Genomic DNA, 27,759 nt, shown 5'->3' on the forward strand with positions numbered 1-27,759 from the left:
TAAGATCCAAATAGATTTAGGGGCTGTTCTTTAATTTTTGCTGAGTCTGAGGTCCTTTGGCTTGGGTTGCAGCGCACCAATTACTTAATTAATGATGATTTTAACTCAATTAGGGTTTCATTTCCCAAGACTATATACTGGAAACTGTAGGAATACCACATCACCATGGACGTTTGCGTTTTCCTGTGTGTACCACCAAGTCACTTCACATGACTGATACCCATTCCAGTCTATGGACTATTAATGGTCCCTTCTCCCACCAAGTCCTCAAAAATCCTAAGGAGGATGTATTTGATGATAGATGAGTCCTGGACCCAGTTGGGTTTCATGACCTATGATTTGTGGATCCATTTCTGAATACACTGTTTGTTCATTCGCTACAGAAACACTACCCATTGGGTGTTTCCTATCCTTCGTCCTGATGATGACCCTGTACAAATACTTTTAGAGGGTCGAAAGGTTGACACAATAATAGTGTTCTGTGTTTATGTAATTCATGAGCCTGCCACTCTAAGTTAGAGTTTAGATCAGACAACTATGCATCCTACACAGTTACGATTTATGTATAAATTGTATAGCACTTGCACACTTCTTACTTACTTATTTCACTTTGCTGCAGGTTGCGTCATTTAGGAACACCTCTTTAATTCTATTTGCATTTGATAACAGAGTTCAGTTAAATCGTCTTTCTATTATTCTGAATGTAGTGCAATTAAATAAAAGTGGATGCCTTCCAGTAATACCAATCTACTGTTGGTTATTTACAAACTAACAATGGAAGTTGAGGTTCACACTTCCCACTTCAGGGACCACTGTTTCATTTATTACTATACTGCCCATGTCCCAGGGTTACTGAGTTGCCCCTTCTTTCACAAATATGATGCCCTTCTTGCAGCACATTGGACCTACCTAGTGTTCGACAAGCTCATTATAACATAATTTTGCAAAAAAAAGAGCGCACATGTAGGAGCTGAGTGAAGCTGATTGTCGTTAATCTAATTGTTTAAGATCCAGAATGCACAATTATGGTAATTAGAACTGTTACCACAACCACTTCCCTCACGTCCAACTATCTTTCTCTCAAATGTTGGCCCAATTGGTAATGGCAGAACGAGTTTGTGTACCTTTACCTACAGAGGATTGCAGTCTTAAAATGCATTGTTTACCCAACTGTCATGAAACACTTGCATATATCAGCATAAAGGTATCTTTCTATGTCTAAAGATCAACAGATCAAATAAGGTATGCCACTCACAAACCACTTTTGAATGAAGCTTCATCCTTCTCAAGCTGTGACACTCCTTTACATTGACCTTAATTAGTAGAATCAACCTCATTACAAATAATGGCTCTCCAAATTGTATATTTGTTATTTGCGTTACCATTCTCTGTCCTAATTTTTGTTTACCCATTAATTTATCATTCAAATGGTAAAAATTCCAAACATGCTGATAGTGGCACTATCTCAATGAAACATGGGGCACGGTGTACCAACATTCCTTAATTTCAATTGTCTCGTAATGTAGGGAACACGAATGCCAGCCTACAAACTTGTAGGAACTTGTGGCAGAGATCCATAAAGTCAGAACAAAACAACAGAGAGAGGGAAATTGCTTTCTCTAAGGCATGTGTAACTTAAGAGTGGCAAAGGCATGGCCAAGGACCTACTCTGTAACTAACTGAGGACTGCACCCACACATAAATAAATCAGGTGTGGTGATTATTAGAGGATAAAAATTAATTGGGTCCAATTTTCTGTAGTTCAGAACTGAACCCTGCTCTAAACAGGCAAAAGTCAAGAAAATAACGATTATCAAAGACAAAAGGTCTTGGCTGTGATACATATTGAATGTAGTAATGCCTTTTTTGTCTTAGGTATCTGCAAAGAATGCATTCACATTCTACAATGGTCATCTTTTAATGCAATTTGTTTTTTATATATCCCATTTAAACATAGCCACCTTGACCATCTGCAGTGGCCATCCCTGAATGAGATTTGTTTAAACAAAAGAAACATGTTTTCCCATGCTATAGGTGTGTGCATACTCCCATGGTCCACTAGCATGGTCAAAACAATATTAAAGAAAGTGCCAGAACCCCTTTCAGAGGGCCACGGTGCATTCAGGGGTTACTGGGCCCAACAGTGGTAATTGAGGGCCATATTATCAAGCCTGGGTGATAAAATTATCGGCGCTTTATCGGCACGAAACTGCCGCTAAAGTGGCGATAATGGGCTTGATAATAGCCTCTATTGAATTCCAATTGAAGCTCATGTTAGATGTCCTTCACATCTACCAAGGGCTTCAATTGGAATTCCATAGAGCCTATTATCAAGCCCATTATTGCCACTTTAGCGGCAGTTTGCTGCCGATAAAGCAGCGATAATTTTATCGCCCAGGCTTGATAATATGGCCCTGAGTTTTTTTTACTCCTGATGTTCTGGGGCCCAGCCTACAATGCATTCTAAGAAACTGGTCCAAGTACTGCTTCTGCTCTCGTAGATCACTGACTCAGTTCTGCACATGGGTAACAACCCGGTTGGTGCAGCAGTCGATTCCTCTCATCGGCCACAGAAAGTCCACTTGACAGGGCTCCCCACTGGACGTTGCTGCCTCCAGTGCTCTCCTCTTCCTCACAGGGCACACTGATCTTGGTAAGCAGGCAGGCGCTGGAGCTCAGGGCAAGTGGTCTTGGACCCTGCAGGGAGACAAGCAGGTCTTGGCCCCCAGTTTTTATCACAAGCAGAGCTTCCCCTCCTCACACAGCTCGTCTGGCTGCTTGGTAGAAGACATTTTTGGGGTCTCAACCACCTCTTCTTATAGTCCATTTTCAGACACCAAATGTGATTTAGGGCCCGCGTCTTTGAGGTTTTATGTTAAGGTTCTGCTTCTTTTGAAGGGCATGCTCCTCTGGTATCTCTTCTTGAAAAGTGGTCTGTCACAGCAAGCATGTCTTCAAAGCTGATAATCCCACAACACAGGCTATTGGAGGGACTAGAGTTCACACCTGGATGTCAGTCACAGTGAAATGTGCACCAGACGGTTATCTATCCCAGGGCTCCCAAACCTACTCTTTATGATTCTCTTATCTGCCCCTTCTCCTTCCTGAGATGTACCCATGCCACTTCCTTGTAAGTTTCACTGAACCAAAGAGCACTTAAAGTATGCAGAGAAGGCCTGGTCCTCCCCTCTCCGGTGTGTGTCCTACCCAGCTTACAGGAATGCAGCAATCCTCAAATCTGTCTAAGGGGGTCTCTCTACCTCCTCTCCATGCTTCACCATGCAGGCCTGAATCTCCCATATGCAACACAGGGCCCTCCATATATTGTACCATCCACATGCACATACACATCCACTGCCTGTATACAGCATTTACAATACTGTATCCTGCATGCACTGAACCATTCAGAGGCACAAATACATTCAGCACTCACATTCAACATGCGCACACTCCCCAGCAATGTATCCTTTATGTACTATACCACACATGGGCACACATGCACCCAGAGCAAACGCAAGGAGATGATGGACGAAGCACTGAAACGTTTCAGGCACTCACACATACACCCAAGCACATGCATATTTCCTGCACTCACTGCACAGCACTACATCCTTTAAGTACTATACCAGTTATAGGCCACTAACAGGCACATGTACATCCACCACATGCATACACCATGCTCACTACTGCACTATCTTTGTATTGTACCCTTCCCAGGCACACAAACTACTAGCACAGATACACCATTTTTGTGCTGTACAGCACTTCACATCAACCTGATGTAGGCCAAGGGTGAGTTAAGCACACAGCAGCTGAACATGTAAAAGTAAGTGAGCCTGTACGCCTCCCTCCAAAAACACAGGTTAGAAAGGACCTGTTCACTCCAACTAATCACTACATGGTATAATGCCAGCACAGCGCTTGTGCCGCTTAACTCCTGGTAAAGGCAGTAACCACTATAAGGATAGCACTTTGGGTTCCCCTCCTGGTCCAACAACTCTGCAATCTATGAGACAGGCTTATGACATGGTGCACACGCATAATCCGTGTTTGCCTATGACAACAAACATCAGCATTAGGGATCCAGAATCAGTACAGTTGGGAATTCATGGCAGGGGTGCACACCCATTACCATGCAGAGGACTTATCCGTCCCAACAGATTACTACCGCACCCACCAACAGCGTAGCAAGACGCAAAAGTAAAAAAAAAGTAACAAAACAGGAGACTAAGGTAGCAAGAGGATGTTGAGAGGGGGTGAAAAGAAAGGGGATGAGTGAAAAGGGAGAGCGAGCAGAGAGAGAAAGGGAGAATTCCCTCCCATGTACTGCAAACATGATCTGACTTAGCAGTAGAAGGAAAAATCATTTAGACAAAACAGTGTGAAACCTAAATGCTCCTGAAAATGACAACCACAAGAATATAGAGCTACGCCACTGAATAAGGAGAAGTGAGATAGGCAACAAAGCCCACTCTAAGGAAGTGCTATGTATTTTAAACATTAGTCTACCTACAGACAGCAAAAACTGTTTGTAGCCGAGACTTAACAATGCCCAACTGATTGATGAGTCCCAAAACTCAAAACCTGCATCTTGCACTTGTACAAGAAGTAGGAATTGCAAATATATATTTTTCCATGATTCGCAGACGTTCAGTGTGTGCCTTGCATTGTGTACATTTTGTGCACAACATATATGGAACCCAATGGGAACCACCAAAACATGATAATTTGGTGCTGTTGAGCAACATGTGCATGGTTCACATTGCAACAAAAAATTTGAGTGAATCAGGCACATAGCATTCCTCTGGTGGTTTACTCTGTATCACATGATATACAACTGTTCCAATCATTAGTATTTCAGAGGTTGTCTGTGAACCCAAAACGTTCAATCATTTTTTTAATGAAAATCTGATCCAACATTGTGATACAGTTCTCTTAAAAATGAGAAATACAAACAGTTTTTTCTTAAGGCCTATGCCAAAAGGTTGTCCTTTCACTCATCTGGTTACTTACCAGCAAAAAGTGAATCCACCATCTCCTAGCTTGACATGATGATCTGCATCCACTGAAAAGCACAAGACAACCCACCAGTTTAAAATATAGTTCAACACAGTTAAACATAAAATAACACACACATTTTATGCAGTTAACTCATTGGAAAAGTTACAAGGCTGGCAGCCAACACCAAACCTTTGGCCCTTGTAAGGAAGCCCCTCCATTAGGTTTGCAGATGATAACATGTACCTCATCATGGCACCAAAGCTGAATGAGTAACGTTATCTACTGTGGAATGCATGATCTGCTGTTCCTGAGTTCAACAATCAGCCAAGCCATCCAACTCAGCCTCTCATCTGAGGTTGATAAATTGATTCAGCAGTTAGCTCTGCTTTGGGCAACATAGGGCCAGATTCACAGAATTAACTTAAGACAAAATCCTAAACTTACTACTTTTGGTATTCACAGAATGCACTTACTACTTTTGGTATTAACAGATTGCACTTACTACTTTTGGTAGTCACAGAATGGATTTATGACTACTAACTTTACGTCCGCACTCGGGCCGGAAATTCCGCCCCAGAGGCGGGACTTCTGGCCCGGAGGCGGAGATTCTGGCTTGGGGGTGGAGATTGCAGCCCGGAGGCGGAGCTTGCTGCTTGGAGGCAGAGCTTCCGACTCGGAGGTGGGGGTTTAGCCATGGCTGAAATCTCCACCCCCAAGCCAGAAGCTCTGCCTCTGGGCTGCAAGCTCCACCCCCAAGCCGGAAGCTCCGCCTCCGGGCCGGAATTTCTGGCCGGAGTGCCGACGTAAAGTTAGCAGTCGTAAATCCATTCTGTGAATACCAAAAGTAGTAAGTGCATTCTGTGAATACCAAAAGTAGTAAGTTTAGGATTTTGTCTTAAGTTAATTCTGTGAATCGGGCCCTATAATCTTTGTTATTTTACAGCACTTAGATTAGGTAGAGGAGTGGTGTGAAGCACTAAATGGAAATCAAGTTAATACATTTATAATGTCCTTATTGCTTTGAAAATGCCTGTTTTTTAGCACAGCTTTTTGTATTTTTTATGCAATAAGCACCCACAACATTTTTCGTCCAGTACAGCCTTGCAGGCTTTTGGTACAGTCAGACATGCGGGCTGCACCTCTAAGTGACCAGGAGGTGGAGTATCCACTGGGGATCTGCAAGAGAGAGCAACCCAGAGCTGTATTTACTAACTATAGGCTGCTGCTGCTTACTTCCCCTGCACTGGTGTACAAATGGCCTCCTTAGCTCCACACCCACCTTTTTACTATAGCGCAAATGTGTTGTGCATGCAATCCAGCAAAGGTTTATTGACTAAAAGGCTACTCTTCCAGTACAAAATCATGTATTGTATGGTGAGGAGGTTTAGCCTTGTGGCTAGGTTTGCAGACTTTATGAACTAAGCAACTAGGGTCAAATCCCAGCCTTGATTCTCAGCAGATTCACTTAATCTCTCTGTCCTTCAAAAACACACGTTTAACCAGTTGGGTTCTCTTATAAAGAGTTCTAATGGCCTCAGATCACGCGTGTGATACATAAAACGGCAAAATAAATAGATTAAATAGTTATGGTTAGACAATTTTTTAAACATTTCAAACATTGAAGGTTTGGTATACTGTGCAGTCACATGCAACAGGGGAAATTAAATGTTTAGAGACATTTTAAAAAAGTTCTGTGGCTTTGAGTGTTCCTCAAGAAGGTGTTATTTTTTTTTAATTTAAAACCAGATCTGACAATCTTTGAAACTCTGTCTTTGCGTTAAAAACTATGGGCCCGATGTAGGTAGGCAAATACCGGTCGGAAACGGCCAAAATTCGGTAATTTCGGCCGTTTCCGACCGGTATTTGGAAAATGAGATTTAGGGGCATGTTAAATTACAGAATCTGTAATTTTACCGAATCTGTAATTTTTCCGATTCTGTAAAATACCGAATCGGTAAAATTACAGATTCTGTAAATAAACATGTAGGTAGCACTGTAATCAGTGCTACACGGGTTTAAGAATTCGTTATTTACCACCAACTAGAAGTTGGTGGTAAATAATGAAAACCCTTCAAAAAAACATGTTTTTGCTTTAAAAAATGTGCCATGTTGCAGACATATATGCCCTAAGGGCATGTATGTCAGCAACATGTGCACCCATGCACAATTGAGGGGTGCAACAGGGTGTCAAAGTGACACCCTGTCCCCCTTGCAAATTCGGTAATTTTACTGAATCGGTATTTACCGATTCGGTAATTGGCATTGATTCCTATGGGCCTTGAGGTAATTACCGAATCATTCCGATTCGGTAATTTCAAAAGTGGAATTACCTTTATCCCATTTACCTACTCTTAAATACCGAATCGGTATGATTCAGTATTTAAGAGTAGGCAAATCGAGATTACCTACATCGGGCCCTATGAGTGGTAATGTAAGAAACACAGGCAACACCCATGGAACAACCCCTTGAAGTACAGTAGTGCAAAGCAGTGGAAAGCGCTGGCTGCGCTAATTTAGGGACAACATTCCAGTTCGAAAAAAGTTGTGTGCTAGAAAGTTAGGGCCATATTTATTTGCATCGCTCTTGCACCAGGCAACATGGTGCAAGCATGATGCAAGTCAAAATTGTGATTTATGAAGCAACGCAAGGCCACCTTGCATGCCCCTGAGTGGCTTCATAAATCTGGAGTAATTAAATGCAACGGAAACCACTGTGTTGCTTTACTGTGCCCGGGGAAGGCGTTCCATGGCCGCTGCGTAGGTGTCCCTAAGCAGCTCCCATGTTAATTTTACGCATTCCCAGATGTATCAAAAGTGGTAGACCTACCAATGCAACAAAAAGATACTCCGTCCCAGGAGAGGAGAAACGAGGAGAAATATATGTATTTCTCCTTGTTACTTCCTCTTTCCATGTGAGCTGCACTTTGCAGCACACATACCTCTTAGGATTGTTTTGTATGGGAAAGTGCCACTTTCTGCACAAAAACAATCCGCAGGCAACACAGCCATCCTTGGCACCATTGTGCAAGGGTGTCTGCGGTGGCGTTACACAGCACACGGCGCCAGCCACGTATCTTTTAAATGCGGTGCATTCCTGCCCTCTCTCTGTAGCGCAGCGCACTGCAGCATGGTGACCTGCTGCTCTGCTTGCGTTACTTTGCCATAAATATAGCTCTAAATACTTTATCAAGGCTTAGCACCACTTTGTGTCACTTTGCGGCAGTGCAAAGTTTTGATAATTCTGCCCTACTCCATTCAGAGTCAAAGATGCCCCAAGGAATGGGTCTTTCTGGCAGTAGCTCATCAGCCAGCTATTTGTTCGCGAAGTAAACTACATTTTACATTAAGAACCATTTTTCAAGGTCGCATTTTCAATGATTTTATTCACAATATTTTTTTTTAGCTCGCTAGTTACAACAAAGCATCCAATCTCATGCTTCCTAGTCTTAGGAGGTGTAGGCTTACGCAGACAGACCGAGCTAGTATTGAGCTGGAAACCCAGGTATTTCAATGGGCATATGGAAGTTCAGGTACTCAGTATCCAGAGTGTTTGTTTTCTCCTGAGAAGTGCTGGTACTCTCTCCCATTAAATGTATTGCAGCAACGCTAAGTGCAGGTACTCAGTAAGTATGTACAATGTTGCACCGGCTCTGATTTCAATGTGCATTTTAATATATAATCATTTGAGCCACAGATGTGCAACTGCCTGATTATTTCTAAAGCAATATCATAAATACGAGCACATAGCCAAATGATTTCATTCAAAATTTGGCATCTCGTATGGAATCATTAGCTGGCTAACATTTTATACGGTGAGTGGGATAGAAAGTTTTTCATAGTAGCTTCTGCTATTAAAAAAATATATATACGTTTCCCTTCATACCTCTTCTCCGCTCAAGTAGATCCCTTTGCCATCTTTGGTTAAATTGCGGAAAACTTCTAAACAGAAAAAAATATATACATTACTGAGGAAACATTGGAAACGACAGATAAGATGCATTATGAATCTTTTCGATATACGTGTTTGGAACATACCATTAACATTCAGCAGCCTTCAATGAAATGGAAATAGCACAGACGTCAATTTATCAAAATGCCTCGGGTAGCGGAAGTGACATTGCACGCCAGTTGACCTTTACTTTGACTCACACACACATGCTAACGCATTCACACTCTCTCGTGCACATAAAGATACTCTCACCTACATGCATGCATACTATTATTCACTATTTGCTTAATTAAAAAAATTACAGAAACCAGGCAAGTGGTGCGCCAACCAGCGTCCATTAGGAAGAGCTGCACTTGTGTTCCATGCACTTATTGTGCCACCTTAGAGGCCAGCGGTCGCAAAAGCAGTGCCAGGGGTCGCAGCTGAGACCCCTGGCGACCCCTAAATGACGTCCCTGGGAAACAGACGTTCAATCTGGAATATACTTGCCAGAGCAGGCAAAGCTAAATATTAGTTTTAATAATAATCATAGGATGATTGAAAACGTGTCAAGAAGTGGAAAAGTGGAAAAAGGCAAAACGGGGCCCTTATTGACAGATAATTCCCAAGGCAAAGTATTTGGGGTTTTTTGCAAAAATTGGCCTCAGGGCAAATTGGCTCCGGTCTTCAGATGCTGATCTGTGCCCTTCCATGCCAGGCTAGTGAGACTGCCAGTGCTTACCATGCAGAAGTTTGGGAAAAATCTTGTCACTGGAAATCATGGGGAACTCTAGCCCTTTATGGCTGTGGAGTTACCTTTGTACAGTGGACTCAAGTTCTGTTGATGCCATGAGGCACCTTGGGTAGGATGGAAAAAGTGCCCCCACCGCAGTGCTTACTGTGCACCCAGGGAAGGTCCTCATGCAGCCGCCTGTCTCATGCTCATTGGCCGGGGTGGGGGGCGCATTCCGCATGCGCACAGTGTGAATGTGTGTTCCTTCATGTGTGCTGGATGCAGGCAGCTAAAAATTACAGGACACCTTTGTCCAATCATTTACCCAATATTACAGATTCGGAAACATGGGGAAAGCTAATCTAGAACGCCACAGTAATTGTAGGACACATGTGCCGTGGTACAAAGTTTGTGCATCCTCTGTAAAGAGATGAAATCACAATCTCACTCTCCCGTGGGGGGCAGGGTCCTGCCACCCCCATCCAGCCGGGTCGTCTAGTTTAGATTTAGGGGACGATTATGATCTCGTCTGGAAAGCATTCCAAATGATTTGGTTCGGGAATGCTTTTCGAACGACTCGGATACGGGGAGTCCGACCGAGCGATTTTGATGCATCAGGATGCTTCCAGATACGATTCGGTCGGACTCCCATTGAATCCAATGGGAGCCTGTGTTTCGAATGAGAACACAGGCTCCCGTTGACAAAAGGGGTGGTTGCGGAAAACCTTCACCCCATGGAGGGCACCCCATGGTGCCTGCCACAATGTGCATCCATGGGTAGTGGGACCCATGGGTACCTTCATGGGCCCGATTTGGAGGGCCCCGGGTAGAAGGGGGCCTGCTACAGGCCCCCAAAGTCAGATTCCAACAGCCGATTTGTTTCAGAACAACTGATTTGGAAAGGCTGTCCGATTCTGACATCCTAATCGTTCAGCTGGAAACGCACTCCAATGACTGCTACTATTTGGCTCTGACCGACTTGGTTGCTCCAAATGCCTTTCGGAACAGAGTCAGACAGTTCGAACGCTTCCCAGCCATCATAATAGCTCATTGGGAAACATGTCTGCATCGGTCCAAAAGGCGGGTTCCGAATAGGATTTGGACGATACGAATGCCGTTTGGAGCCTTCTGGACGACATCGTAATCGACCCTTTAGTGTGTGTGCTTGAGAGAGCACATGCTTTCGGTAAGTGGATTACGCCCCCTGCCTGCACTGGTCACAAATGTCCTTTGTCTATCGGAGACAGCATATTATTACTCCAAACTTTACTGTTGCATTTCTGACCACTTGTCAACAAACAATTTGAAATGACCTTTTTTCACACAACTAGTTCGATTTGGCGTGGATCGCAAATTACTGAGAGTGCATCATTTTTAAGATTCTTCATATGCATTCATTAAGTAATGTGTAAACCACATGTATCAAGCAGGGCTAATGGCTTCACTTACTGGTCACAGTTTCAAGTCGAATGATGCAGCTCACAAAATCAGTGAAGCCTAATCTCTTGGCAGAGTCACCATATCGTAGAACCAGAAGGCTTAACATATCACTGCTCGCGGAAAGTCCTACAAACAGAAGGGAAAGACATGGAATTATGTCATTTATATGTATGACTTGCATTATTGTTGCTAAACATTATATATCAAGCATTAGGAAAGCCAAAAGGGTTATTTTCTTCTCATTTGCATTGTAAGCGTATGGCACAAAAATAAAAGGAAGAATATGAAACCATACAACCCAACAAAATATGGTGGCCATGTACTTGTAATAAACATTCTTTTTCTAAAAAAATAAACCATTGTATATATTTTTAATAGACTATTGCAGACACCTTTTTCATTGGTACCTGCACAAAAACAGGTACAGAAACTCTTTTTAGCTTTAATTCACAGCACAGCAAAATGAATTAGCAAGCAGAAAAGGCACTATTGGCTTTGATTTATTTATAGTTACTATACAGTTAAACACAGGATAGTTACAAAGAAATACAAAAAAAGATAAACCGTGGGGAAAAAACGTTTTGGTAAAGTAAAGCCTTGGCCCACCAGTCCTGTCACTGAAGTGCTCTTCTCTTTATTAGCACGGGTACTTTTGTTCAGGAAAAGTTTGCCACTCATAGTGCCAGAAGCTGAAGTGGGCTGATCCACTGGCCCATGTTTTATGACGTGCTGGCTGGTAGCCAAATGTCTTCTGATTAACAAGCCTTCATACACTCACCAGGAAACGGTATCAAATGTTTAAGTTCCCAGGAAACAGTGAACCTTTGAGAGATTTACAAATTGTCAAAATGATAGAAATGTATTGTTTTGAGAGGGCACTCTCTCACAGTCTCTCGCCTGTACATTAAAAGTACACATCTATAACTCTTTAGTTGACAAATTGCTAAACTCAGTCCAAACAAATGGAAGGTTGTCTCAAATGTGCCCATCCTGATATATCAGTTTGATGAATGTTACTTTGTATGTGTGCTGGTTCCTTCCCTTTGGAACATCCTGGCATTAAATATAAAACTCATATGTATCCAGATGGATTTCAGAATACCCCTTAACAGATGAGCCTTTTCACAAGTGCTTGTATAGGTTCATTGATGTTTTCTGCTCTATTCCAGCACTGAAGACCCTCTTTATCAAGTTCATATTTAAACGTACAGCATAGTTTTCCTATTAGTGTGACCATGTAGCACTGCTTGGTTGTGGTGTTCCCTGCAGAGTAAGTGTAGTGAGAATTTTATATTTCCACAACTGTGTATCCACAATTCTTCCAGGTTCTACAGTGTGTTTGTCTCCCCCTGTCTGTGTCCTACGGCATCTTCCTGTGTCTCCTAGTGTCTGTGTTTCCAAACGTCTATGTCACTCCAGTGCCTGCGTTTCCAGAGTTTCATATCTGAAAGTGTTTACCTGGGTCTGTTTCTCCTTGTGTCTGATCCTCCCCTGTGACTCTCAGTGCCTTCCTTTGTCTCCTCATTGCTCCCTTTCTCCATGCTCCTTGAGTTTCTTGCATCTGTATTCTCGTGTTTCCCCGTGTCCCTGTCTCTCAAGTATCCCAGTGCTTGTGATTCCCCAATGTGTTTATCTCTCCCGTGTCTCTATAGTGTTCCTAACTCCCCAGTGCCTTCCCAAGTCTTCCAGTGTTTGTATCTACCCAGTGTATTCCCATGACCTTGTCTCCCTTTGGCCATGTCTCCATAGACCTTTCTCTGGTCTGTGTCACCTCAGTCTCGATGCTCCTCTGGGATCTTTGGTTTCTGGCTCAACCTACACAGCAGATTAACCTGTCATAGTTTCTTTTGATTCCCTCAGCTCAGCGGGCATGTTCCACTGTGCACCACCCCATTGCCTCAACCTCTGCTGTGCTCAACTGACTGAAATCATCTGGTTCCCTGCCTTGGGGGTCAAAGTTGGTATTCGGTGCGTTGACATGTAATAGCACCAGTTTTTAAGTGGAGCTTTGAGCACTGGCACTCATTCTTGTACATGTTGAGCCCTCCAACCATGACTGCCTTTGTGACATCCACATCTGCTGAGCAGTACTCTTCGGATCAGGTAGGAGTCCAGAAATAAGTGGGAAGTTTTTGCTTTACACAGCTCTGTATATTTTTATTTATTTTTCGTATGCCTCATAAATGTATGGAATATTCATTCTAACGGGGGCATCTTGCAGTCTGCGGTGCTTTGAAAAGGGTGATAAACTACTGACATGATTAAATCAAATGATCACCACCAGCTTGGGTTGCACCACCGGCCTTTAGAAGCTCTTATCCACTTGGGCAGACCTTGGAAGGAGTTTGACAGAGATGAAGGTGAAGAGAAGGGACCATTGCTTTCAAGAGAACAGATATTGCTTTCGCAAAAATATTTCACACAATTTTCTTCATTTTTATGTGATTGTACTCATTAATATCTTCAATTTCTTTGTTTTAACTATACTATTGTCATTGTGTTGTTGCAAATGCACCATGTGCACTTCTCTCATGAAACCATTGTAACTGGAGAAAAGCTCCCAATGATACGCCAGGTATTCTTCACAAACTAATTTTGCCTATTAGCGGTCATATTTTTTAGGATTTGTGGAAGCTTAGTTCTAGCTCACATCAAGACAGTTTGCAGGCAGAGTTCGCCATTCCCAGCAAATGATATCTGGCAAGACCAAAGGTTGCCTAGAAAAGATAGGTTTTCAAAATAGTCCGCTTGGAAAATAGTGTGCTCGAATCAATGATGTTAAGGACATTTGTGTAGGAAGGTGGATACCTGACTATGGTTACCCCAGATTTTTTGCCTAGTGTTTAGCTGGTTTTCGACTTAGTTGGCCTCGGATCCTGCTAATCAGCGCCCCAGGCTATCTGCTCTCTCTTTAAAATGGACTCCATGTACCCTAGGTACATCTCCAAATGGATACTGGGTAACCTTATGAGCCCCTGTACAGTGTACTATAGGTACCCAGGGCATAGGTGCATCCAAGGCCTACCAGGGGCTTCAGCATGTATTATGCCACCCCTGGCTGGCCACCCAAATTGACACAACTGGCTGATCACTCAGCTGGGGCAAGGTGGTGTAATCACCCTTTGCTTTAGATATAGTATACCTATATCTAACCTTATATCTAGACACATATACACCTATAAGTCACTCCTATGGCAGGCCTTGACAATCCTGGAGACAGAGTGCTTGGCTTTATGTGAGATGGTGCTCTAGCATGATCTGAGCCTGTCTGCAGCTTTCAGAACCATGTCCTTATAGCTGTTCTAGGATATTGCCATACCATACACTCTTAAGTGCATTATGAACCTCGCGGTTAAATACTAACTCTGGTTTGGCTTTATCAAAACATGTCGAGTAAGGTGCCATACGATTTGGAATACAACCCCCTCTCCAGTTCTGGTGACGGGGTAACATTCCACCCTTCAAGAAGGGAGAAGACATGTTGTTCCTACTATTCCCGGTTAAAGTTAACCAGAGCCTCAGCATCACAAAATGGATGCTGCTTCCACAGACACAAGTCTGACCTTCTGCTGCTGGGAGTCCATCCAGCGAGGGAGGCTTGAAAAATTGGTTTCCTGCCTTGGGAGGTGCTACCACCACTTCAGACAGGCTTTTGTGTATTGGGGCAGGGAGGGCTGAAAGGAATGAGACACTGCCTGGGGCACACAAGGTGTCCCATGCATGGTCCAGTTCAAACTGGTGCTGGGGCACTCCAGCCCCGCTCTGGCACGAAACTGGACAAAGGGAAAGGGGTGTAACCACCCCCTACCCTAGTCCCACCCATAGGAGGGACCTAGCAGGTAATCCAGCCCCTAGATTTGGTATATAGGTAGGAGCTGAGTCCCAAGACTTTAGATTAATCCTGACTGAAACTCTGAAACGAAACTCTGGACCTTCGACGATCTACTTTGCAAGAAGATGACTGAAGAATCTCCCTTATGGTCAAGGAGTGACCACCCTGAACAAGCAGGCACTATCCAGCGATCAATGGCTTGCTTTGTCGACGCTCCTGCCGGAGCCCGAGCACAGAGCCTGACAAGAACTGGACTTCCAGACATCCAACAGCCCGATCCACAGTCCCAGCAGAGCTGAGACCCGTGGAGGCGACGAGAGACGTGGTACCGGCCATCTTGAAAAGTCTGCGACTTGCTAATTGTGCAGCACCCAAGGCACCCTCGAAGCTGTGCATTGGGGATTGTGAAGCCCCAGTCCCGAGCATCATCTTCACGGAAGATCAGCCCTGCACACTCCACGAGTTCTGCGTGGGGCCCTTCTGCATTTTCCTGCTTGACGCGTCTGCCCGGTCACTTGCCCGCTGGCTAGTGGCCATCTTGGCGATGAACCTTTGAATTTACACAGCTGGTCTGGTTGCTACAGACTGGCCCTTGCTTCCCTCAAAAGAAGAAGCCCCTCAGACCTTGCTGGTCTGAGTAAGAAGCCAACTTCGTTTCCTGCGTGGGTTGCCTTTGCTAAGGCTTGTTGACTCCAATCCTGAAGCCGACACCGCAGACAGCGAGAGCCTTTGTGGGACAGTCTGTGCCTGACACCTGGTTGTCGTCGACACCTCCTGTTCTAAATGGCTGCAGAGACAAGCTTCACAACAGCACCTGATTGCTTCACGACATCGCCTGGTTCCTTCCTGGTCACTGTCTAGTGGCCCAGACTCTGTGCCCTCTGCTTTCAGGTCCTCTTCATCTTCGATCCACCCTTGGATCCACCTGGACACTTCTCTCCTGGTCGCCTGCAGCGTCTTTCTTCCAGGCTTCATAGGATTTGACGACGAAACCCGATACACTTTGACACCTATGCACCCGCTTCCTGTGGGTGAGGTAACGCGAGTACTTCGGTGCTCCTGTGGGTATCAACTATCCAACTGTCTAGGTTTCAAGTAACTTTCACCAAGTCCAGTCAGAAGTGCCCTAAAAGAATTAGTTTGTAACTTGTACGTTCCCATTCATTCTCCATGGTAACATGCATTTGTGATTAGACTATGCACACGCCTCCCGTGGGTCTCCTGCTTCCTAACTCTTGGTAGCTTAGCGTAGCCACAGCGATTCCCTAGGCCTATTCACTTTCTGTGTAGTGGTCCTTATACCACTATTTTAGTATATGGTTTAGTGTGCCCCTAGGGCCCTACTGTAATTTGTGCAACTTATTGTATTTTAACACCTTAGCTGCGTGTAAACATTTCTCCCCAGTGCTGCGCTGTCCATTAGAACTAGTGCTGAATGGACGTTCAATGGTCGTGCGCAGCACTGGGGAGGTAGCGCTGCTGACGACCATTGGCCGTCAGCAGCACTTAAGGGGTTAATTTAACACCATCAGCGCTGCAGCAATTCCCTTGCGGTGCTGAATAACTCAAAAAACAATGCAATCATGACGAGCTCAGCTCGTCATGAGTGTACAAGGGGTGTCCTCATGATGAGCTGAGCTTGTCATGAGCGTCGAAGGTGTTAATATCTTGTATTGTGCTTGTGCCTCTGACCTCATAAAGAGTTCAGAGGGTTTGTCTAGTAATAAATAACATATATATTTTATATATATCCTGTGTGGTGTCCTTTCATTTGGTATTAAAGGGGTTACATATGGTAAAACAGCTGGCTTCACATGCCCTCTTGAGTTTAGCCTAAGACTGTTTTGTCCATGCTACCACTAGGATAGCTGGTCTATAAGGGTGACTTTACAACCATCACCATAAGGTTTGTTTGGACTGGTTCAAGGTGATCACTAGAATAGTGAACATCATATACCAGGCCAACTTCTCACAATTTGTAAAGCACACTATCACCTGAGAGGGTATCCTGGCGCTGAGCAGGAGTAAGCCCAAGTACTCCTAGGGCACAGTGGTACTACTCAAAAAGCCATGTATTCAGATTTATACAGAATTGAAGAAGTGTGCAGAGGGAAGTCGTGCCATGTTTTATGAGCGATATAGGAGACGGCTCGACCGCTAGATCTGATTTTCCGTATGAGGGGGATTTGTGCAAATAGGAGTCCTACTGAGCGGAGGCATCTGGAAGGTTTGTGAAAGCAGACATGATTGCTGAAGTAGGCTGGGCCAGTGTTGTGTGGTACCTTGAAAGTGTAGGTGCCAGTGTTATGCAGTGCCTTGAAAGTGTAAGTTATGTTATGTTACATGAATTTGTTGCGTGCACAGCTACTCATGAGTATCCGGGCGCGGTGCCTACCGGGGTATGAAAAGTGAGATTCAAGCAAAACATTTTTTTTCATTTTCCTCTTAAAGGCCACTGGATCCTGAATAGTGTTCAGGGCAAGAGGAAGAGCATTTCAGGCAACAGCAGCCTTCACCGCAAAGGAGCCTCCACCAAGCCTCTGAAACTTGAAGCGGGGAATCTGGACAAAACGTACAGACGAGAATCGTAGGGATCACGCAGGAACATAAAAGGAGAAATGTCTCTGCAAGTAAAGAGGACCGCAACCGTGAAGGGCATAATGGGCCAAAACCAGTGATTTAAATTTAACTCTATCTACCATGGGGAGCCAGTGGAGGGATCGCAACTGAAGACGGATGCTGTTCCTAGCAGAAGGGCCTAATATGAGTCTGGCTGCCGTATTTTGAACCACCTGTAACTTCTGCAGCAGGTAGCCCGGCATACCAGCAAAAAGGGCGTTGGCGTAATCCAGAAGTGACAGAATCAGTGCACAAGTAACCGCTTTCCTCGTTACCTGAGTTAAAAGCGGAAAAAATCTTCAGAGAGTTTTAAGAAGGGCGGAACATCAGCCGGCCAACTTAATAATGTGTGTCGAAAAAGAAAGGCTCTCATCAAACCATACCGCCAGATTTTTAGCAGGCTTCCCTGTGGAGGTAGGCAATGGAAACTCAGGAGGCCAGAGTTGCTCTCGAAAGTTAGGAGGGAATATACCAAATAGCAAAATCTCAGACTTTTCTTCATTGAACTTAAGCTGCGCATCCACCAACCATTTGAAAATAGAAGATAAGCAATGTTGAACCCATTGCACAGAATCCACATATTTGTCCCAGGTAAAGCAACTGGGGGTCGTCAGCATAGGCCATCACCTTGACCCCCAACTCTTCCGCCAAATGTATCAGCGGGGTAACATAGATATTAAAAAAAAAAGGGGGCTAAGGGAGGATCCCTGTGGGACTCCAGTAGTCACTATCTGAGGGGAGGAGAAAGACGGTGGGAGCCAAATCTGCTTGACTCTTCAAAAAAGACCTGAGCCAACCCCACATGGCACCTGACACACCAATCCTGGCCAATCGTGCCAGGAGAAGTGAGAGCGGGACCATATCAAACGCCGCCGAGAGGTCCAGCAAAATTAATGCAGCTCTCCCACTGCGGTCCAAACACTCACGGATGGCCTCCGACACCTCAACCAGAACTGATTCTGTACTATGGGATACCTGAAACCCTGATTGAGCTGGATGCAGAAGCGCCTCCCTTTCCACAAATTCTGTAAGCTGTTTATTAACCACCTTCAGAGCAGGTAGGAGGGAGATAGGCCGGTAGTTCCCTGGGATAAGGGTGTCCAATGACAGCTTTTTTAGAAGTGGTAAGATCTTAGCCTGCTTCCAAGCCTGTGGTACATCAGCTTTCTGAAGAGACATGTTGATGATGGTATTCACTTTTGGGTTCGTGGCCACTGCCACTGCTGCCAATAGCCTAGCGGGACAGGAGTCCAAGGGCGAGCCCGACTTTAGACCCTTTAAAATTTTGAGGAATTCCAGAGGATCGACTGTCCTAAATATGGACAGAGAACAAGCAGGATCAGCAGATTGAAACTCCGCTGACGCCCCAATGCTGGTACCAGAAAGAAACATGAGAAAAGGGTTGCACCAAGTAGGCGAAGATGGTGACACTCTAGCTTGGGCCAGAGGGGGCGTGAAGCTCTGAACTATAGCAAATATTTCTTTAGAGTTGTTACTGGCTGATTCAATGCGGACCAAGTAAAATTGCCCTTTAGCCAGCGTAATAGCTTCATAGTATATATTTTTTTATCTCTGAGCTTCCGCTTAGCTGTCTGGCAATATCCATCCTGTGCCAAGCCCGCTCAAGGATCTTACATTCATGCTTCAAAGCTTTGAGGGCCGAGATATACCAGGGTTTGGAAGGGGATTCCCTAGCCAACCTGATGGGCCATTGTGGGACCACCATTGCTACTGCCTTAGCAACCCAACTAGTGAACCCAGCCAAATGCTCCTCAAGCTCCCCTGCCAAAATGGGCCTAGAAGTTTCCAAGGCCAGATTGAGTTCAAGTTGGTCAATTGTGCCAAAAGCTGGTTTGCGGCATGAACGTGCTAACGGCTCAGCATTGGACACTTCCCACGAAAAGTAGGTTAAGAAATTATACGACTAAGAGAGTAAGTGCACCAAAAGAGAGTTTACGTTTTTTATTTCTCACATACGTCATGCAGATTATAGGTGAATATTGTGTGCATAAAACAGAGACTGGATTAAGGAGGTCGAGCATTGTGTTTTCGTTCAAACTCTGGACATCTAGGGACTTCTTTTGTAAATTCACTTCCATGGAGATGGTACTTTTGCTTCTTGTGATGCTTTTCTTTGACTGTCAATGGACAAGAGAGCATGATTTTGACTAATTCTCTACAACATTAAAACATTATTTTATCTGCTTTATCTGCTACACCGTTGGTGGGACAGCTTTCAAAAAAATGCCATGGCCAAAGAACCAGTGCTCTCCCCACATAACTGAATATTTTGCACTTTGGTGGCAGCACATCTCGTTTTCTTGATGTCTTGAGAATACGCACAAACGTTGGGTGCCGTCCTGGAGCACAGGTTTGGCATTATGCACAGAGAAATTTCTAGGTGCTGTTGGTGCTGCATCTGAGTTGTGTCTTATACAATGTTATCAAACCCCTGTACTGAATTGATAGAAAGCGTCTTCCAATGTTAATATTGAAAATGTTGACATACTCAATGATACATGTCCACAAGATAACAAAATTGAGTCAGTGTGGTAAAAATCACTCAATATGACCTCCCCATCTACCTTGAGTCAGAAATATGTGTTCAGGCAGGTCCTGAGACATAGGGCTGAGGCAACTGATTGACAGGTCACAGGTATGGTGACCTGTAACCAGCATGACAAAGACACAAACAGGAAAAACCCAGATTATTCCCACAGATCGGCAGTGAACCCACAATGGTCTGGGAAGGTTGGCCCCAATAAAGCACACAATGCCGGTGGGGCACATGTTCCAAAAACACCATAAAGTTAGATGCCACATGAAGTTAGGAACACTCAGCCAATCAGGACACAGCACATCCGGTGATCACGTGCTCCCCATGCCGGACAAATAGAGATCCTACCCACTGGCCCGCAATGTGTCCACGCAAGGTCGAGACCCACCTGCATTTGCAATCAGCTGGAAATAATTTATGGATCCATGACTAGGCCCACATTCCTCTTCCAAAAAAAGATCTATTAACTGTTTCATGAGGCTCCACGAAATTTATATAATGGCACACAAACCGATTGCACTATGAGACAGTCCTCAGACCCCAGCCAACTATGTAACTGTTCCCTCAACCAAAGTGTTTGGCAGAACAGGAACAGTTGGTTTAATCAAACACCTCTTGTCTTTGGTTTTTCAAGGTAAATTCACAATTGAGCAACACCATATCTTGCTTTCTCTCTTACAGTAGTGCCCTGGCAGCCAAGTAATAATGGTGCCCCCGCAGGCAAGTAAAAATGGTGCCCAAGCAGCCAAGTAACAATGGTGCCCCGCAGCCAAGTAACAATGGTGCCTTGGCAGCCAAGTAACAATGGTGCCCCAGCAGCCAAGTAACAATGGTGCCCTGGCAGCCAAGTAACAATGGTGCCCCGGCAGCCAAGTAACAATGATGCCCCAGAAGGCAAGTAACAATGGTGCCCCGGCAGCCAAGTAACAATGGTGCCCTGGCAGCCAAGTAACAATGGTGCCCTGGCAGCCAAGTAATAATGGTGCCCCCGCAGCCAAGTAACAATGGTGCCCCGGCAGCCAAGTAACAATGGTGCCCTGGCAGCCAAGTAACAATGGTGCCCCAGCAGCCAAGTAACAATGGTGCCCCGGCAGCCAAGTAACAATGGTGCCCTGGCAGCCAAGTAACAATGGTGCCCCAGCAGCCAAGTAACAATGGTGCCCTGGCAGCCAAGTAACAATGGTGCCCCAGCAGCCAAGTAAGTAACAATGGTGCCCCGGCAGCCAAGTAACAATGATGCCCTGGCAGCCAAGTAACGCTGGTGCCCCAGCAGTCAAGATGACTTATCAAAGTTAATTAAATGTTGCAGGATAGGAAGAGGCAGTAAAGACAGCGACCAGAAGACAGGTAACTGCAAGGTGAGCCAAAACTAACACTGATGAAAAGGAGTAGAGGGGTTTAGATTAAACATGATTGTAGGGGGAATAAGACAGAACGCCACAGAGAGACAGGTTCAATGAGTGGGAAAAAAGAGAGGGGTGCATAAGAAGAGAGTAAGACTCTAGAAGAGGACTCTGTGGAAGAGTCTTGGATTAGGAAGGGCTCTAAGTTTAACAATGTGTTTCGTGGTAAAGGTTATTGGATGTTATGTTGCATTATAGCCACTTTTAAAATGTGGTGTTCCAAAGATTTAGGGGCCCATAAGAATGGCGGTCGGAAGCCCGCCATAAGGGCGGTGGTCCCGTGGGGGCCATTAGGATGCGCCCGCCACACTGGCGGGCGCATCCCGCATGTTTAACGTTGCGACGGGCGGTGCTCAAAGCACCGCCCGCCACAATGCTAAAAATGCACATTGTGCACTTCAATGCACAACGTGACAGGCACATCGTACAGCGAAGTGCAGGGGGGTACCATAGGTACCCACTCCATGTGCAACCTCCACCCCCCTGGGTCCCTGGGAGCCCGCAACGGGCCCCCACAAGACATTCCTGCATGCCTTTCTGTGGCGGCGTTGCCGCCAAGGAAAAGCATGTCTCCGCCTTCACCCTAATATGAAACCCTTTTCCGCCCGGTCAACTCCTTGACCGGGCGGAAAAGCGGCGGACGGTCTTTCCGTCCGCCGCGGTCCCCCCGCCATAGTAATATGGCGGGGGAAATGGGTGGCGGGCGGGGATGGATGTTGGGCGGATCGCCACCACCCGCATGGCGGTGGCGATCCGCCCGATATCCTAATGGGGCCCTTAGTATCTTTTTATTTTACAAAGGTATCAATTTGTGTAATTCTTTCTGGACACTGCCAAGCAGAATTTGCTGACAAGTTATTGGGTCGTGGTAAGTGGCTTGAACTTCTTGAATACGTATTATTTATTTTCCGTTTTTTTTTAATTTTGCAATGCAAATTGTTCTGGCCAGGATTTTTTTTAGGGGTAAGAGGGCGAGTTACGAGAAGTAGCAAGATAAAGAACCTACATGAGACATATTACAAAGTCAAGTGAGAGGTCTTCCTTAGACAGATTCAGAAGTTCCTTGGGAACTTTACCTATGTTGTTGCATGAACTGTGAGCACAGATGAAAGATAAACAATGAATGTGGTTCTATGGAGCCTTGCTTGGGAGGTGCAGGATCCTCACACAGCACCAGAAAGAGGTAGGGTCAAAGGAGTGGTGAGTAGCTAATATAGGACAAGTACACAACTGATGTCAAAAGAAGTATTACACACTTGTTATAGTATAGCAACAAATTGGGGAAACAGGAAGAGAAATGTGCAGAATATGTTAAATTTCACGACAAGGAAAACCAGGTCAAATAAAATTGCGAAAAGAAAAATCAGAAGAAACAATGGAAAGAGACGTGTTGGTCTCGAGTGACTAAAGGCAAAGAGTTATTGAATGCAAGAGATTGACATGTCACGGGGGGGGGCAAGAAGTCTGTTTCCAGCTGCTGTTTGCAGAATATCACCAGTGACATCAAGCATGAGAGTGTCAAAAGTGGAGACCTGACCCCAACCTAGAGTAGACAAAAGGATAGTTTGTGTGGTACACCAATATATCAAGTCGTGTGCACGTGACATACTGTGATGCTCAAATGTAGAGATTCTGAAGAATACATCACCCTTATGGCAAGTAACCTCTTCTTACATGGGGTTATGTAATATGACAGGGGTGCCAGTTAATCTGCATTTCACAATTGATGTTGGCTAGGTTTCTGTAGTGAGATCACAATTGACAAGAATTATCAATGTTCCTTACTTGAACATTATCATGACATAGTGTAAAAAGTGGGATACGAAAATGAGTGTAACCTGTGATGCAGCATGCCCGAGAGGCAGAGAGTAAGTGGCTTGGTACCTTTAAAGAACTGCAAACCATTCGCATTGTGGCAGCAGTGCTTGAGAGAGGTGAGTATGGAATAGTCAAGGAGGATGAAATGAACATGCCAACAAGGGGGAGCCAGGCCCCTTGCCCCATGCAGTGTTCAATGTGGAAATAGATCAAAGTTAGGTGCTGATCTACTGCAGGTAGTCCAGAGACAACCCTGTGAGCCCCTCTACCAAAAGGGGTCGCTTTCAGTCCCGTCACCCCTCGAAGCACATGTAAAGGTTATGCAAAATAATTTAACAGCATGAGGAGAACATGGACCTTCTTGCATGGGAAAAACTGACCATGGCAAGGTGGGACGGGGAAGAAAATAAGGATTGGCATCAATAGGGCAATACGCGGATTCTCATATCTATTGATTCCAGTGTGGCATCTTCGAACAATGCTGCTCCAGATAATATCCCAGGAATAAACCACTCTGAGTCTGGCGTCATCTTGTGTTGAAGTGTATATTTGGTGTGATGAGCATGTGTGGTGGTTGCTGGTTTCAGCTCCAAGGAAGGAGGTGCTTTCAGTGTACTATTGGCCTCAGGGTTTGGGAGGAGTCCAAACCAGGCAGGATCCAAATGTTAAAGTGGAGTTGTTGTGATTTGCTAATAGTAATGGAGTAGTGGAAGAGTCTGTGATTCACAAATATGTGCACCTTGCACCTATCTAAATTGCGTGATAAAGCTATGTTAACAAGCAATGTTTAGTCCTGATAAATGGATCACTGTAGGCACATGGCGGGGAGCATGAACAGGAATTTCCTGTGACGTGTTTTAAATTTTTAAAAAAACATCAAACACCCGAGGTTAGACCTCATAATCCAAAAGGTGGTCAGGCTGCCCATCACCATGAGATATCCTGTGATTAAGAGTGACACTCATTTCAGCAGCATAGGCAATCATTTCAGACTTTTCTGCACATTATCAGCGACAGCAGATGGATACAGAAGACTGCAATGCACATTGTACCTGCTTCCTGAACTGCATTCTGCAAACCAGACATATCGATGGACTTGGACTGGTAGACATTGCTGTTGAAAATGTTCTAGAAAAGAAAAAAAAGAACAACCGGAATGAGCTGCTGATGTGTTTTGTAAGGAGATGACTTTACACACTGTGTGGCTTTGCGCTTACGGAAAGTGCTGATAATGCCCCATGTTTCAGAGTGCACACAGCCATTTTGACAAAGCATGCTGTCCAAATGGTCAGACCCTGCCACTTTCCATGAACATGATAACTCACACTGCTACTTTGACTCACACCAATCTACTCCGCCTCAATTAACAAATATAGGGGAATATTATCAAGAACAGGCGATAAAATTATCGCCGCTTTCTCGGCAGGAAACTGCCGCTAAAGCGGCGATAATGGGCTTGATAATATGACCTTGTGAATTCCCATAGCAGCCCAGGTTCTGGTGTTAACCTGGACTGCTAATGGAATTCACAAGGGCATATTATCAAGCCCATTATCGCCGCTTTAGCGGCAGTTTCCTGCCGATAAAGCGGCGATAATTTTATCGCCTGTTCTTGGTAATATGCCCCATAGAATGTAATCTGGTTATAACTTTTAAGAGATAAGACAGACCCCCATCTCCACTAAAACCTTTCACAGGGATTCTCTGAGCACAAGGTCAAAACCAGACCAAAGGTCCACAAAAACTACGTACACTGATCAGCTTTTGTTAGCAAAATATATTTTTGCACCAAAAAATGACATACACAGAGTGCCAAATGCCTTTGTGCCAAGTTGCATTACTCGCCTTATAGGTTATGCAACAGAGTTCGAATGGGGCATGGGCAACATAAACACTCCTAGGATTCCACATAAAGCCACATCAATAACGTCAAGCAAAGCAGCCTGAACTGGCTTTTCTTGGAACCCTAGTACCTTATGAATTTAAGGACAAACCATGTGAAAAAACTAAATTGTGTGCCTATCCTGCCCATAGCACATGACATTTCTACACTACATATATTACGCAATTCGCACTTGAGTGATTGCCTCCATGCAGAGATTTGTATTAGAACGTGTAGCTACCTCGCCTTTGCAATGTAGTGCAATGCGTCATCGTGTTTATCGCCGGGCAAACAAGGCATTGTAGCGCAACCAATGGCATTGACATCTTCGAGGCGTGACGCATAGTAAGTACGGCGCTATGCCATATGCCGGCCCACATTTACTACACCCCTGAAACTGTATCCAGCAGACTAAGGACGGCTTAAGCATTGGTGGTGCCTGTTGCATCAATCTTTTTGGCATTCCCCACAGCTAAATGACCTCCTTCTCAGTGAATTCCCTCACTACCACCCTCCAACAGTGCCCCTCACCTCTCCATAGCCCCTCTCTGACATACATTGAATTTTTTTTATAGTGCATCTCATAGTTCACTCACACTTTGGGGCAGATTTACAAGCCCCGTACGCCACATTTGCGCCACCGCTGCGTCACTTTTGTGCAGCGGCGGCGGCACAAAGCCAGCGCCATGCTGCGGGGTATTTACAACGTGACACATCTAGGGAGATTCGTCACGTTGTAAAGCCCTGCGTCACATGTGGATGTTCCGGAGCATGGGGGGGGGGGGTTCCAGCACAGAAACGCCTCCTAAATGTGGCTGAGTGAAATCTACAAGATTTCACTCAGTCACTTTTATGGCCATGCTGCATCAAAACCCTGACTGACGCAGCATGTTAGGCAAAGGGGCACCCCGACCCTTGCTGGAGCTGCGTCGCGCTTGCGATGCAATTCCAGCAATGCATCACCTTTACGGCAGCAGATGCATCACGCATCTGTCTATTCTTGCCCCATGGTGCGCCGCATTGCAAGAGGTGTCTGCCGTGACGCAAAATAACTGGGGCATCCCTGCTGATATGCAGGGATGCGCCAGTTATTGTAAATCTGCCCCTTAGTTCTGTAGTTTGCATGGAACACGTTCCTTGCAGCAGGCAAATTAACTCTCTGCACTGCTTTAGGCTGAGTCAAAACTGTCACTAGACAACACTCTGCTATCTCTCCAACAGGAAAGTTACTCACCAGAGATATCGTGACATTTTTATTTGTGCCTGATAACTGCTGGACACACAAGGTACTCGCTTTCAAACCCATAAGTTATTTTTAAACACAGCAGCCCCCCTCACGCCAGCGCCAGGTTGCAACGCCCTAAAACCGGTCCTGCCGCGTACTGCACTTCAAACATCTGAAGTCCTTTCAGCCAAAGTTGTTGCTATTTTTAATTTCATGAACAGTTGAAGCTCTCTTCAACCATGAATATACACCATAAATAAAGGGCTGAGCTGTAGTAAAGAGCACGTTCTTTTAAAGAAAATGTCAGTCACATATAGTTCTCCTGTACCTTGCATATATTAATACGCTTCCAGAGGCGTTCAAATTCCTGCATGTTCAGCCTTCCATCAGCATTGAGCTGTGCACTGATGTAAGGAATACATGTATTTACTTATTTATTTATTTTGAAGGTTTTATATTGCGCGAACAATACCCTTGCGGATTTCAGAGCGCTTTACAAGGTAACTGTGGGAAACAAACAGACATCTAGTAAATTACGTACTGTTCAATACAAGTCCAGAATCGTATAACCACTTATATGTGTAGGATGGAAATATATACATGCAACACATTGCATTCTGAAATTAGCCTAGGACTCTACTCCAGTGGGATTTTTTTATATATTTTGAATGCCTGACGTGCTGTGCATTTTGTAGAGCTGACAAAGACTAGTTAAAGAAAAACGCAAAAACGCTTCAGAATGTAGCAACCAAGCAATATGAATATAGAAATAAAATATATGGCAACGTATGATATTTAAACTGTTGAGTGTTGGAGAGTTAAGAAAGAATCATATGGATTGGCTAGTGCGGTGAGTGAAAGGCGCAGTAGTTATGTTTCGGCAAACACCTCATTGGTAAACGGATACCCAGTGATGAAGCCGAACACCCACCACTGAAGACTTTATAAATACAGTTGGCATACGGTGTATTCTTTATCTGAGAGTGCATGATTAATTACACAATTACAAAATGTGTTCTGATTTGCAGTCGAGTATTGATTAGGCAGTACCAATCAATAAAACCGATCTATTGTATTTGAGAATCAACGCTTGCAAATTGCAGCAAAATAGTGTCATTCATGGTGCGTTTTGCATAAAATATGCAACGCATTTTGCACCCTGGGGGTCACACAGTAGAAAGTGCACTGGGGCTCAATGGGCATGTAAACACTCTTTACTCCCATGGGGCACTTTGGTATTACTTGTGCTAAGAGATGCTTGTGCAGCCCCTTCTGTAATACAGATCCGTCTCAAGGGGGCACTCTCCTTTTGCATGGGAGC

General features: G+C 44.7%; 1 protein-coding gene across 1 annotated transcript in view; it reads right to left on the bottom strand.

Moving 5' to 3' along the window:
- Positions 1–27,759, bottom strand: part of CAPN13 (calpain 13) — a 493,752-nt gene that overhangs the window by 5,497 nt on the left and 460,496 nt on the right. Inside the window, exons 20-24 of the mRNA XM_086925977.1 lie at positions 26,767–26,835; positions 24,384–24,459; positions 11,112–11,228; positions 8,885–8,940; positions 5,014–5,065 (exon numbers count right to left, since the gene is read on the bottom strand). Coding sequence (XP_086782103.1) covers positions 5,039–5,065; positions 8,885–8,940; positions 11,112–11,228; positions 24,384–24,459; positions 26,767–26,835 — 345 coding nt within the window. The 3' untranslated portion in view covers positions 5,014–5,038. The remainder of the gene's footprint in view (positions 1–5,013; positions 5,066–8,884; positions 8,941–11,111; positions 11,229–24,383; positions 24,460–26,766; positions 26,836–27,759) is intronic.

The sequence above is a fragment of the Lissotriton vulgaris genome, chromosome 6 (assembly GCF_964263255.1).
Source record: "Lissotriton vulgaris chromosome 6, aLisVul1.2, whole genome shotgun sequence".
NCBI lineage: Eukaryota > Metazoa > Chordata > Amphibia > Caudata > Salamandridae > Lissotriton > Lissotriton vulgaris.